We start from the raw sequence: 15098 nt of genomic DNA on the forward strand, positions 1-15098 counted from the left end.
TCGAATCATCGGCCCCAACTTATCACCTGGAAAAGGTTCCCCTGCAACAAAAAACAGAAAATATAAAGAAATGTGGAATTTTACCGTCAAGTTGAGTCAAACGTTTGGTGTGTCAAAAAGTTTCTGTCACATCACCAGTTAGTAACGAATATATCTCAACTTGAAGCCTTCAAGTCGTCTGTTGGGGTACCTGCAACAGAAAATCAAACAAACCAAGCGGCTCGTTGCATGGCTTGACAAAGAGAGCATAAGCGGGAAGTACAATCCCCTAACATCTGTCAACAACAAAAAAGCTTAAGTAGAGCCTAAGAAGTATAACTCCCAAACAATAGTAATGTCCAAGTTATGCAATGCAATGGAGTGCACCTCCCAAGCACAGTTAAGTAGCAAAATAAACATGAACCCAATATACCACCAAACAGACAAGCATAGGGGAAGATAGAACAGTCAACCCATGGATCCTCATAAGCACCTACAGGTAAGGTTAGCATCGATAGTCTAAGCAGTTAAGGCAAAATGAAGCATAACCAGGAGTTCAACTCCCTCACATCTCTACATAGTTTTGATGTAAGGGAAGCCATAAGAGTCAAATCTGGTGATCCCTATGATCTTGTCTCGCATTTGATCATTAGTCAGGAGAGCATACTCTTCACAAACACAGGCTTGGTTAGCAAGCAGGTCTGCTGCTTGGTGAACGAGGCATAATCTGATTTTGTGGAGAAGTGTTTGGAGATACCAAGCTTCTTGGCGATGTTTGCAGATAAGCTGGATTATGTGTAGTGCATCAACTTCAATCTAACTTTTATGAAATCCTTTCTCCATGCAGATACGTAGTGCCCTGTAGAGTGCTTGTAGTTCAGCTGAAGTGATGGTTGAGATTTCTAGAGGTTCCAAGAAAACAAAGTGTAAATTTGGCCATTTTTGTTTTCGAATAAAGAAGGGACGGGGACCCTAAAAAACTCCCCCACCTTCGGATGGTTTAAAATAAAAAAAATGAATTAAAAAATATTTAAGTTATATTATTATTTAAATTTAATATTTTTAATTTGTTTAAGTTTTTTCTATATATTAGGACAATTTTTCGAGTTGATCAAGATTCTTAGAATTCATTGCTTTATATTCTAAATTAATTAATATATTTTATAGTTAATTATTAAATTTAAAAATTATACTATTATTTTAATAAAATGATATGAATCACGTGCATTACTAGTTAAGTTAAATAATCCAATAAGTTATGCTTAATTTCTTGACTAACTTATTTGACGTGTGCATACCGACAACTTTTGTCATGGGCTGTTTTGCACGCAAGGTAAAGGAAGCAGAATATATGACATTAAGTTATTTATTTATTTATTTAATTGGATATACCACCAATAAATATATGTCTGTTTCTTCTCAGGATTAAATGCAATAGAAGTACTCTTTATAAAAAGGAGAATTGCATAATTTTTTTTTGTATTTTTGAAATATAGTTAAAAATTTATCTGAGTTAAAAAAAAAGGTAAAAAACCTCCTGTATTTTTAAAATGTTATATATTTTCCGCTTCTGTTAAGTAAACCCTAACGATGTTAATTTTTTATTGAATTATCCGTGATACCTTTCTTAAAATAATCATTAATTTTCAATTATAAAAATAAACGATTCAAAATTTTTATTTATATATATATACTATACATACACTATATATAATATAATATAACCATATATAATATATATGTATCTGTAGGCGGCGGCGATGAGGTCGCCCCCTTTGGCTGGGGTCTTTTCTCCGTCCCCTAGATCTGGGCAACGGTGGTCGTTCAGGCGTCGTCACCGGCCATTATATGTCGGCAACAGAGAAGAAGGTAAAAAACATAATTTTTGCAAATATAAAGTAAAAATAATTTAAAATTTTCAAATAATAAATATTAAATAACTTAAATTTAAAAATTATTTATAATAAAAAATATAACTTAAAGTAATTGATATTAATTTTTTTGGTATTTTGATATTTAATTAGTATTATTAAATAAATAAAATAGAATTAAATTAATAATAATTTAATTGAATTAAATGACTTTTATATTGCATATAAATTTTTAATTTTAAATGTAAATTTTAGTACATTAAATTTGTATTGTGTTTTTTTTAAATCCAAAATATTAATTTTTAAAAAATTTATATATTCTTTTAGGTGTTTTTATATTAAATTAATATAATTCATAAATAAATAAATATATTCTAATATATTTGGACTTAATAAAATAATTTAAATTAATTAAATATATTTAAATAAAATAATAATATAAATTAATTAATTTAAAATATATTTAAAAATGTGAAATAAAGGGGTAAAATGGATATTATACACTTAAAGTAATCCCAAAATAGGCCAAAAATGAGGGATTTTATAAAGCAAAAGGGATTTTTTGCTGTATTTCATAAAGCATAAGTGGTTTTTTACCTATAAAATTAACAAATGGGGATTTTTTGCTATTTCAACAAAACACAGGCGGGTGTTATGAAATTTACCCTTATAAAAGTAATCATAAATATTTTTATTTTTTGAAAAAAAAGGTAATGCAGTCTTAGCTCTTTTTAAAATCACAAATACACCTCTTGAAATTATAATTATAATTACAAATAAACCCTCTTATCCGATGAAATTTTTTTATACAAACATCTTTTGAGGTACACTACACTAATACTCCCTCAAGGAGTGTATCTGCAATTTTGGATTTAATTCAATTTACCTTTCTGTGATATTGAAAATAAATAAATTACACCTCTATAAAAATAATAGCAGCAATATAAGGAAGTAAATTATTTCATTTTAAAAAAACGCAAGGGCGTAAATTGCTGCATTTTTAAAATCACTGAGGGATAAATTTTTATTTTTTCCATAATGGATAATTCACTCATTTGTAATATCACAAGAGGGTTGCTTGCATTTTTTCCCTGTAATAAATTTTTAAATATTATGATAATTAGATCTAATTTTAAAAGTTATCGATATAATTTACTCTTAAATTTAAAAATAAGACAATACGACTCCCTAATGTGGGAGGTACTCACTTTTTTAAGAAGTTCAGGGGTCACTTTCATATTTATCTTTATTTAGAAAAATTTTGTACCTATTAATATTTTCATAAGATGTTTTTTTTGGGGAAAAGTATTATTTTAGTCCGTTAAGTATGCATAATTTTAATTTTAGTCCGATAACTATGTCCATTTTTATTTAGGTCCAGTAACTTACGAAATTACTTACTTTTAGTCCTCTGGCAGATTTTCGGACAATTTTACCCTTATGAGTGCATATGGACTAAAACTGCCTTTCAAAAGTTGCATAGGGATAAAATTGTCCGAAAACCTGTCAGAGAACTAAAAGTAAGCAATTTCGTAAGTTACTGGATCTAAACAAAAATAAACATAGTTATCGGACTAAAATTAAAATTATGCATACTTAACGGACTAAAATAATATTTTTCCCTTTTTTTTTTGCCCCCGAATGTAAATACAAATATGCTTTTGTTTGGGAGTTAAGGGAAGCAAAGCTGCAGCAATGTGGTAACGTAATTTGTTTCCCAAGAATTGTAACAAACATATCTCATTTCTCACACACATTGACATATTACATTCATACATTCTTACATGAGACTTCCGACATCTCCTAAGGTATGTAAACACTTCTTTCAATTCTTTAGGCTAATTTTGTGCTTCATCTATTTAGAACCAAGATTAATTATTTTATGGGACAGTTATATTTATACTCCCTGACTTACAGTTTATTTGTATAAATTATCTCTATCTTTTGCATAATTACATAAAACATTCCTAACAATTAAAAAGTAGGGGTAATTTGGGCAAATGATGGTGACGTTTTGGGGGATATGTGTAATTTTTCTAAAAAAGTAGGGTGATTCTGGTGGATGTATATAAAATTATCCAAAAGCTATGGGCGATTTGTGTAAAGAGACTATAGATTATGGAGTGTAAATACAATTATCTCTTTCTTTAATTTGTTTTAATATAATTTTACTGAAATATCATTATAGAGATTTTTTTTTTATGTATTATTATTTTGAGAGAGATTATATGTCATTTAACCCCTGATTGAATTACTGACATAGCAGATTAGAACAAATGTCTGGCATTGGAATGCATTTGTGGGTTAAGGAACATCAAGTAAGTCAATTTTGCATTTTTTTTTTTAATATTTTCTTGTTTTAATTGGGAGATAATTAATAATACAAGTACAGATCGTCTAGGTCGTAGAGATATGAATTTTAGTATTTTAATTTAGTAGAATCTCTTTTATATAATAATTTGAAATTCGTCAAGAAACTTGGTACCAAAAACCAATTAAGATAAAAATTATACATTTTCTCATTCGAACTATGTTCGTTTTTACATTTCGATATCTATTTTTTTTTTTTCCCAACTTTACAAAAATTTTCCATTTGTCATTTATAACTGTTTTCCGATCAAATTTTTGATATCACATCCAGTGCACGTGTGATATTTAAGGATTATGTGATGTGATATTTTTTACATATGCACAGTATGTGATGTTTTTCAGGTAAAAAAATTAGCAAAAAAAATAATCATATATGGTAAAGTGCAAATTTCGCAAAGTTGAAATGGCAAGTTGACAAAAAAAAAAAAAAATTAGATGCCAAAGTGTAAAAACGGATATAGTTCGGATGACAAACTATAATTTACCCAAATTATATATATATATGATAAATTAATATTTATTTATTTAATTAATATATATATATAAATATTAGGGACCTCTTATGTTGCATTTTCTCGTTTTAAATAGTTTGATATGATGAAGTAATTAATGGTGTATTATTGTTTAAGAATCAAATTCTTCACGCCAAGAACTTCTACTCATGAAACCATATCTATATTTTTTTTTTCTGCATTAATTTGACAATATTAAAACAAGTATTTAGATAAGCATTTTTATATAATAGTTCACTACAAAAAATAAAATAAAATAAAATTGAGTTTTCGCTACACTATAAACGATTACGACTTTAAAAATCATGATAAATCAATACTATTAACCATAGTTTAACAAAATCAGAGCCAAAACTTAAATATTTACCACGATTAATCAACATTTATCATGGTTTTAACCATAGCCAACATATTTGTCATGGTTTTAGTCATGGCTAATATTTTGACCACACTTACAGAAACAATGGGTAATGGTCATTGTGAAGCCGTGGTTGATATGTATTTACCATAATTTTTATCTTATTTTTTGTTTTGCTATAATAATTAAACACAGCGAAAAATTATATTTTCTCTAGTAGATGTAAGAATGATTGTGAACCTCAGTTTGTCTGTATAGAAAGACAAAAAATCATAGAAAATGACTATTGTTTCCTCCCTAACAATTATAATTATTGCCAATGAGGCCTAATTCAATTAGCAAAGTCCGAACCCGACTTTACAAGTATGCCATTAGCCATTTCTTCCCCCCCCCCCCCCCCCCCCCCCCCCCCCCCACCCCCTCTAGTTTTAGCTGTTCTCGTCAGATAGGGAATACATTATCAGTAAGGTCTAGTTTAGATGGTGAAGTTGAGTCCCAACGACCAAGAAATTTTATGGTTTTGAATCCCACATATGTGCGGACGTACTGGTCTGCTTTAATAGTAGTTGTTGATTTATTGTAATAGTAGTTATTGACCAGTTATACATATTTTATATCAGTGAATTGGTATATATGATATCTTGATTGTTTATGGTTAAAATTTAAAATATAACTACGATTGATTCATTAAAAAAACAAACTATAAATGCATTACATTTGTGCCCCTGTAGGTTTCAAATTGTTGTCGAAGATATTTTGGTCAGAAAGATATAAAGAACATTGAGTGAGATATAAAATTATAATTTTATTTATGTTACATTAGGATCGATCAATTTTAAATTTTTTTAACTCTAATTTTGAATTATAGTTTGTTAACTATTGATGGATTTTATTTATTTTTTTATATAAAGTCATCTAAAATTATTTTTCTAAATTTTTTACTCAAATAAAATTATTCATCTAAATTTATGATTTCATATCAAATCGCTAATAACAAATCCTTTATATTTGTTTGTATAATTCTAAATTTGAAAGATTCAAATCTTTCAATTCGAACTTTGAACTACAGATTTTTAAATATTGGTATATTTTAAAATATTTTTATATGAAGTCATTTGAATTCTTTTTTTAAAATTTTCTTTTAAATTCAAATTCATCAATCCAAATATAGTTTTATGTTTTTTTTTTACTAAATTTTATTTTACCCCACTATATTTTCTTGAAGTAGCTAAAAATCCCCTTGTGTTTTAGAAATTGCTAGAAAACACCTATATTTTAATAAATTCAGCAAAAAAAACCCCTTCTGTTAGTAACTAACGGAAGGTGGGGTGCACACGCTTGAAGTGCGATTTGGCTTCATTTTTTTTTTTTTTTGCGTATTTTGATATTTTTTAACTTTAATTGATTAAAATGCCCCTATATTATATCTAAAATTACTATGGTCAAATTAACTTTTTTAAAAATTTCTTTTTGCATTTTCATCTTTTCTAAAAGTACAAATTCTTTTATTCTTAAACATAATTATATTAAATATCAAAATACAAAAATACAAAAATTACTAAATTTTATTTTTCAAATTTAGATATCTACATTAATAATTATAAGTTATAAATTAATTTAAATAATAATATTATTCTTAATTAACCAAAATATATATTTTATTATTATCATTATAAAAAAATATTTTAATTAATTAAAATATTTAATTATTATAATTATCTAAAAAAATTTTAATTAACTAAAATATATTTAATTAATATAATTAAATTAATTAAAAAATAAAAAATAAAAGAAATTGGGGCAAGTGGCCATCGCTCAGAAGGTCGACGGCGTCTCCGACACCGTTGCCCTCTTTACCCGAACAGGAGGGTGAGGGCGATGCCGTCGCCCTCTTTCTTTACCTAGGCAGCATCACCAACCCAGATTTGATTTAGGCACGATGCAGAAATTGGGGGGGATAGATTGGGGGGGGTGGGGGTGCGAGCGTGAGCAGAGGTTGGCGCAGGAGAGGTGACGGCGAGGGCGGGGTTGGGGATGGGCGGTAGGCGGCGAGGGTTGGGGTGGCAGGGGTGGGTGGGAGTAGGGTTCTTTTTAAATTTTATTTTTTATAATATATATTTAAAATTAATAAATCTAAACTTTTAATTTTTTTTTAATAAATTTTAAGATCTAACGATTAAGATTAATTGGTTAGATATGAAGCATCTAATCAATATGAATCCAACGATCAATAAAAAAAAATGATATGTAATATGAAAAGATATAACAGTTATTTATCAAAAAGTTAACGCCGTTAGTCATATATTTAACGAAGAAGAATGATTGAGCTGAATTTATAAAACATAAGGGTTCTTGTTTTTGTCTATTTCAAATATGAAAGGGCTTTTTTGCTGAGTTTTTAAAGTACCGGGGGATTTTATACAATTTAACCTTTTTTTTCTCTGAAATTAGTTTTTAGGGTTAATTACACTTAGAATCCCTCTAAAAATATTAAATTATACTTTCTCCAAAAACTTTCAAAATTACACTTATATCCCTTGCAAAAATTTATTTTTTACACCTAACCTCTTTTTGTAAGGGTTTGGATGAAAAACGCTGATGTTAACAAAAAATATTGTATAATTTTTTTAATTTTACCCCTTATTTAACATTTCTATGTAATGTTTTGTAATTATAAGAAAAAATATAATAATGTTAATTTCACTTTATATATATATATATTATTTATCTCTTTATAAGTATAAAAATATATACATGAAAATATTATATGAAGGGTAAAATAAAAAAATTATATAATTTTTTTGCTAATGTCAGTATTTTTTGTCCATATCCTAAAGGGGGCTAGACGTAAACAAAAAAAATTCTAAAGAGGATCTAATTTTAAAAATTTTTTGAAAAAAATATAATTTTATATTTTTTTTTTAAAAAAATAAGTGTAACTAATTTTTTATATGAAACTCCACCAATAAGGATACGATTACAAATGGAGCATCTTAAAAAGTTGATAGGGTAAAAAGTACAATCATGCTATTTTATAGGGAGTGGAGATGCAATTAGCTCTAAAAAGAAATGACCAAAGAGAAATATCACCTATTGAGGCATTTCTTCAAACAACTGGTGAATAGTTTGATGGATTGGTTCTAAGAACAGAACATGTTATGTTGTAAGTATCCAGGATGACGACTGGCATGGTGACTGCAATACTCGAAGACTCGGTATATTTCTCTCAGTTGCATGGGACTCATGACTTCTGAACTTTGAATCCTGCCGTAAAGTTTTGATCGTATAACCGAGTTCTGTGTGTGCTTCACTATGAACTATTTATTTGTCGTTGAATGTGGGTGTGTGTGATGAAAATGTAAGCAAAATAACTTTTTTCCACGAGTTTTCAGTAGAAATTTCCGAAGAAAAAGCTTATGTTAATCTATGCAATTATTATTATGAGGATATTTTTTGATTTACATTATGCTGTATCATTCTGTTACTCATGATGTCCAATTTGAAAGGTTTTTAAAGCTAATGATGTTAAAGTTTTTCTTCTCTGCAATCTAATGCTTATCGTTCTTGTGTCGTAAAATTCTCACCCAGAAAGAAATGATTGAGTTTAGGATAAGCGTAAAGAAGCCTTCTGTAATTATTTTCTTAACACCATCTTTTTATCGTTTTCTTATGAATAATACGAACTTCAGGTTGTGATTGATAATGGAGTTTTCCAACTGACGCTGTCAAATCCAGGAGGAATTATCAGGGGCATACAGTATCATGGAATTGAAAATTTGCTAGAACTTAACAACAAAGACCTGAATGGCGGGTACCTGACATTCTTGTTGTTCAAACTGTACCGTACTTCTCTGTTCTTCATGCGTTTGCATGTTTTTAGATTAAAGTGTGCCGAACTGGATTGAAAAATCTCAATAGGACATTGAATATATTGTTACTTACCCTAGTTTTAGATGCGAATATACAATATATATTTGCAGATGGGAGACTCAGACAGATTCCCTCTTTCTTGAATATATTCATACTTGTTTCCCCTGCATTTAGTTGGTTATTTAATTTTCGAAATAGCATTACAATATTTCTGGACAATGACAACCAATTTATTACCCTATATTTTTCTTTTTCCTTTGTCTGTATGAATGCTAGACATGCTTACTTAAATCATGTTGATAAAGTCTCGTTATGGTTGTATTTACAGGTTTTGGGACCTTAATTGGAGTGAAGCAGGGAGTACCAAAACGAGGGGAAAATTTGATACGTATGTCTTTGATATTATTTCCTGTTCTCCTTTTAGACACATCAATGGAATGTACAAAGTTTGAATTTCGCTCTGAAGTTAATTCTTTCTGTAAATCTGTTCAGTCTTTTGACTTGAAGGCTGAAGGAATTCATAAAATTGCCCATACAAGAACTACATTTCATAGGAAGGTTCGGACTGGAACATTGAGATGTTAGTATGTTACTAGAAATGGATATGCTTATGGGATAACAAGAGTAGCTCGTCTATACTTGATACATTTATCAAATTTAACATTCTTCTACTTTGGTTTTGGAGAAAAGGTAATTGGACTCAGTAATTTTATTCTATTCCTAATCTGGAGACTTTGTTTTCTTTAGAATTGAAGGGACAAGCTTGAGAGTTATTGTAGAAACTGAGGAGCAAGTAGAGCTTTCGTTCACAAGAACATGGGATCCATCAGTCCAAGGAGAACAAGCTCCTTTAACTATAGACAGGAGGTTCTATCTTCTAAATTACCTAAAATATGTGTATCTATATATCATTCTAATTAAAAATGACTTGCTGAACCAGTTGAATTTCTAGGTTTGTGATGCTTCGAGGATCAACAGGATTCTACTCTTATGCCATTTTTGAACATTCAGAGGACTTTCCTGGTTTCAACCTTAACACCACAAGGATTGCATTCATGCTCAGAAAAGACAAGTAAGGTTCCTTTACCTTGTTAATGGATGGTGATCAGACACTATATAATTCTGATAAGATAACATAGTGTTTGCTAGCCATTATTTTAGATTTGGTAATTGGAATTCAGAGTTCTTCCATTTGAGTGCAGCATAAGATATTTCAAGAACTGGTCTAATGCATTTAAAATGAATTTGGGATCAGGAAGGATAAAACTTCACAAGTTTGAAACGCAAAACTGATCGCTAAAAAACATTATTTCTTTATGTCTCCTGGGTGAAAAAGCTAGAGATTGTGATTGATGGTATTTTTTTTAAGCTGCCAGGTTTCATTACATGGCCATAGCAGATGACAGGCAAAGATATATGCCCCTGCCAGATGATCGGTTACCAGGAAGAGGTCAACAGCTGGCTTACCCAGAAGCAGTTCTCCTTGTTGATCCCGTGGAGCCCGAATTTAAAGGAGAAGTACAGTAAAATAGCCTCTTCCTCAAGAGTATAGCTGAATGCTGTGTTTTCTTCACATTAGTACTGGTACATAATTGTGTGCATCACTTGGCTGTATTTCTTAATTGTCTATCATGTGCAGGTGGATGACAAATACCAATACTCATGTGAGAACAAAGATAATCAGGTGCATGGATGGATATGTTTTGACCCGCCTGTGGGTTTTTGGCAAATTACACCAAGCAATGAATTCCGTAATGGAGGACCCTTCAAACAAGACCTGACCTCCCACGTGAATCCTACCACCCTTGCGGTGAGTGAATGCTACTGAAACTTCTACTCAGTGATTTATGGTGGGAGCTACCTTACTTGTACTAGAGTATCGACATAAAACTTTCTTGTTAGGATCAACTGGACAAATTTAATTGAAAATAAGGTGTCAATTAATTGGAATCAAGATAATGGATTATTTTCCAATTGCTGGTTTTGCATGAAATGCCCGGGACACTGTAGGAAGTTTATTTGCTTTAGGTTTGTCAGTAATTAGTAACCTTCCTCTGAATTGCAAGCAGATATTTGTTACATCGCATTACGCAGGAGAGGATCTGATACTAAAATTTCAACCTGGAGAAATATGGAAGAAAGTTTTTGGCCCAGTTTTTATCTATCTCAATTCTGTGTCAGATGCAAATGATGCATTTTCACTTTGGTCCGATGCCAAAGAACAGGTAAGATATCACAGATGAAGGATTTTAAATGATACAGGACTCAAACTGAGGAGAATTATAGTTGTCTCAATATTCTTTGCACTGAAATTTTGACAATAAATTTGGCACAAAGAATAAATCAAATCCTTTTGAACTTAGGATTAAATCCTTTTTAACTTAGGCTCAGCTTGCTACCTAATAAGGGAAAACAAAAAAATATATATACACAAGCAAATATAGAAGAAATCAAATCTTCATCAGGGATCCATTCCCTTTGGTATAACATCTTGAGATCTTCAACACACATCATTCAACAAAATATCTGTATCATTATTTTGACATCTCGATCATTATTGGCTGCAAATTTGTTTCCAGATGAAGAAAGAAGTGGAGTCATGGCCCTACAGTTTTGTAGCCTCAGATGATTTTCCTAACTCTAATCAGAGGGGTGCAGTAAGGGGTAAAATGCTTGTACATGACAGGTTTCTTTCTTTCTTACCTTCATTTCCCACTCTTTGCAGACTGTCCTGAATTGAATATTTCTCAAATAATATACAAAAGACTTTGGTCACATAGTAAATAGGGTTGACCTCTCGTATAACCCGGGATGAATCCAAAATCTATCAATCTTAACCTTGAGAAGTAAGCCAGAACAACTTAACAAAGCAACTGAGTCAAACCTCACCGCTCATACACCACTTATTTGTCTTCTTAAAGTCCTGAGTTATTTTTATATGAACTTTTTCAGGTGTATTAGCAAAGATGCTATACCGGCTAAAGCAGCCTATGTTGGCTTGGCCCCTCCAGGAGATGATGGATCTTGGCAAAGAGAATCTAAGGTAATAATAGTGGCTAACAGGTTTTTCTACTTTCCTATTATTACACTTTCTCACATTTGATTAATTAAACCAGGGGTATCAATTTTGGACTACTGCTGATGAAAATGGCTACTTTGCCATTAATGATATACGTACTGCTGACTATAATCTGTATGCATGGGTGCCTGGGTTTATTGGAGATTACAAGTGCGAAATAGTATTAACCATAACTCCAGGTCCTCTGTACTGCTGAAGTTTTCAGTTAAAAGTATTCAATTGAAACATGCAATATTTTGGAAGTGGACTTCAAGACTGGTTTGAAACTTTAATTTCGATTTAGAGCAATCGATCAAAACAATTGTTCTGACAATTAGCAAAAATTTCCAATACAGGTTGTGACATTGATGTTGGTGAGCTTACATATGAGCCTCCAAGAAATGGTCCCACATTGTGGGAAATTGGCATCCCAGATCGTACTGCTGCTGAATTTTATGTTCCAGATCCCAACCCAATGTACATCAATAAACTATATGTAAATCATCCAGACAGGTTAGTTTTATGTAAATCAGTTTCACTTGTTCCAGTTGGGATTCCTTGAAACATTTCGTAGACCCACTTTGTAACTACTCACTCCTTTCTTTCAGGTTTAGACAATATGGATTATGGGAAAGATATACTGATTTATATCCAGATAAAGATTTAGTATACACCGTGGGTGTCAGTGACTATAGAAAAGATTGGTTCTACGCTCAGGTTACAAGGTGATTTATTCAACATTTTTCTGTCACTATGAATTCCTCTTCGTATTTTAGCACAATGGAGAAGAATGCTATCATCCCAAAACTTTCGTATTTGCTGGAGCTGGGGTTTATCTTGTTTAGTGGGGTCCAAAGTGATGTAGGTTTGTTCTAGAATTGAATTGATCTGCTTCGAGATTTAAGATGGCAGAAACTTCAGTTGGTTGGTTTTACAAGATTTACTAGTTTCCTTCACTATGGAATATCATTGAGAAATTGGAATACAGATTTTTATGCAATTGTCCTGTTGAAATATCTCCAATAATAGGGAAATTACTCAGAAGAGGTTATAAGATAACAATAAAAAGGAAGAATTTTCCAAGGAGAGCCCGTAAAAATCTTTTGCATTATTGGATGCTGAGAGTCGAGGATCAAAGTTGAACAATATGGGAATTGTAATAGGGGAAATGCAAGTCCTGTGTAGATAATGAGGGCGGATACTCATCAGCTTTTGGATTTGTTTCCTTATTAATAGCTAGGTTAGTGGTATCTGAGATATTTCACGAGTGGCAGAATAATCTCTTAATTATGATAGGGATTTTCCATTGAAATGCGTTTACCCTTTAGACTAGTACTAGGAGTTATCAGTTGGTTTCATAGGATTATATTATGTTGTCTGAAAAAAGAGTCTTGTCTAGTTCGTAAACCTTTTACTTCAATATTAATCAATTCATTGATTTACAAAGGGGTTCCGACTTCTGAACTCTAAATTGTATGATGCCATTCCAAGTCCTCGTTGAGATGCATCGGAGTGCTAGGTGCAAAGTTTTTGCTTTTTATTCTACCTTCTCTGCTTTCTGTCTTGCAATTTACTTTAAATCTATATCAGGTCATAGGCACCACGAATCTGCGAAACATATCCCTTTTCCCTGTCTAAAAATAACTTCAACTACCCTGGAAACCCTGAGCTACCATTCACACTCTTTATTCAGCATCTAAGCACGGTTTTCAAGGTTATCCTACATTCAGGTTTACAGCTGAGTAATAGCTACTGATATTGTAGGATACATGAATGTGCCCCCACATTTCGCACTAATTATGTCTGTAGGGTTACATCAGTGCTGCTAGCTGAAGGAGTTCTACGTCTTCTACAGTATATGTGTTGCCTCTCTCATGTATTCTTTCAGAATATAATTTATTGTTTCCTTTATTTATCTATTATTCATGGTTTTCATTTTGCTCGTCCATGTGAACATGCCCACATAAAATTTTCTTTTGTTTATCAATGTCTAGTATAATCTATGGTGCCTATCCTGTGCATTCTCTCTGAAAATTAGTTTGTTGTTTCTTTTATCCACTATTCATGGTTAAGTTTTGCCTCTCCCATGTATCTTTCCATAGAATTGCCTTGTCCTCTCTCTTATCTACTGTTTCATATATCTTTTGTTGTGCTTTTCTCATACGCAATCAACAGCTGAGTCTTCCTCTGCAGGAGAATTGGTGACAATTCATACAAGAGCACAACATGGCAAATAAAATTCAACATTATCACTGTGGATGAAGGTGGAACCTACACATTGCGGTTGGCACTTGCATCGGCCCACAATTCTGAGTTACAGGTCCGTATTCTTAAACATCAATGCTTACCATGTAAACGCTGTTAAGCAAGCATTTATTATGAAATCATGGTCGTTCCTCCGCAAATCGCCTCTCTTTCTAGGTCCGGGTCAATGATTCTGATGCTGATCCTCCCTTATTTTCAACTGGGGTAATTGGAGCAGACAATGCAATTGCTAGGCATGGAATTCATGGCATATATTGGTTGTTTAATGTGGATATACCAGCTGCTCAACTCATGCAGGGGGAAAATACCATATATCTAACACAAGCAAAGAGTAGTAGCCCCTTCCAAGGTATTATGTATGACTACCTTCGTCTGGAAGGTCCATCACCCATTAATTCCTACACTTGAAGGGACTTATATAGGTTGTTAGAATGTTGCAAATTCATTCAAAAATACCCTCTCCACTGATGGGATGAGCTGTGTAAGTACTATATTTCATTTAAGCATCCTATTTCGTATAGGAATTATCCTTCTGATTTATCAACAACATGGCTCATGTGATGTCACCATTTAACTGGGGTTGGCGCACATTACATTGTATTTGATGATATCAACATTTTATTTTAATTTCAGCGGGCTATAAACATACTAGAGTGAAAGTAATAATGACGTCGTGATCTAAAATAGTTGTGGGTATTTTATATGACCAAATGTTCGTACTTGTACGGGTCCACGAGGTGGGATCTCGAACTCCCAAATACAAAGTGATCTACGCTCTTGGTTCCGGGTCAAGATGTTGGGTTGGTCCGAATGTG

The 15098-nt window shown here is 31.6% G+C and overlaps 1 protein-coding gene across 6 annotated transcripts; it reads left to right on the forward strand.

The window, feature by feature from the left end:
* LOC105177228 (probable rhamnogalacturonate lyase B) lies at window positions 3614–14803 on the forward strand. 6 transcript variants are annotated; one of them, XM_020699183.1, is made up of 16 exons: window positions 3614–3658; window positions 4117–4168; window positions 8780–8928; window positions 9289–9348; window positions 9708–9827; window positions 9913–10032; window positions 10337–10478; window positions 10600–10770; window positions 11030–11185; window positions 11540–11646; window positions 11913–12003; window positions 12077–12218; window positions 12375–12531; window positions 12627–12743; window positions 14212–14338; window positions 14440–14803. In XM_020699183.1, exons 2-16 carry the CDS (start codon window positions 4127–4129, stop codon window positions 14689–14691), a joined length of 1953 nt encoding a protein of 650 aa, XP_020554842.1. In that variant the 5' UTR covers window positions 3614–3658; window positions 4117–4126; the 3' UTR covers window positions 14692–14803. The 6 variants fall into 6 exon arrangements, with proteins under 6 accessions (XP_020554842.1, XP_020554849.1, XP_011098603.1 ...); XM_020699190.1 differs by having other exon boundaries at window positions 14501–14803; XM_011100301.2 differs by having other exon boundaries at window positions 8780–8901.

This window comes from Sesamum indicum, linkage group LG2 (assembly GCF_000512975.1).
Source record: "Sesamum indicum cultivar Zhongzhi No. 13 linkage group LG2, S_indicum_v1.0, whole genome shotgun sequence".
Taxonomy (NCBI): domain Eukaryota; kingdom Viridiplantae; phylum Streptophyta; class Magnoliopsida; order Lamiales; family Pedaliaceae; genus Sesamum; species Sesamum indicum.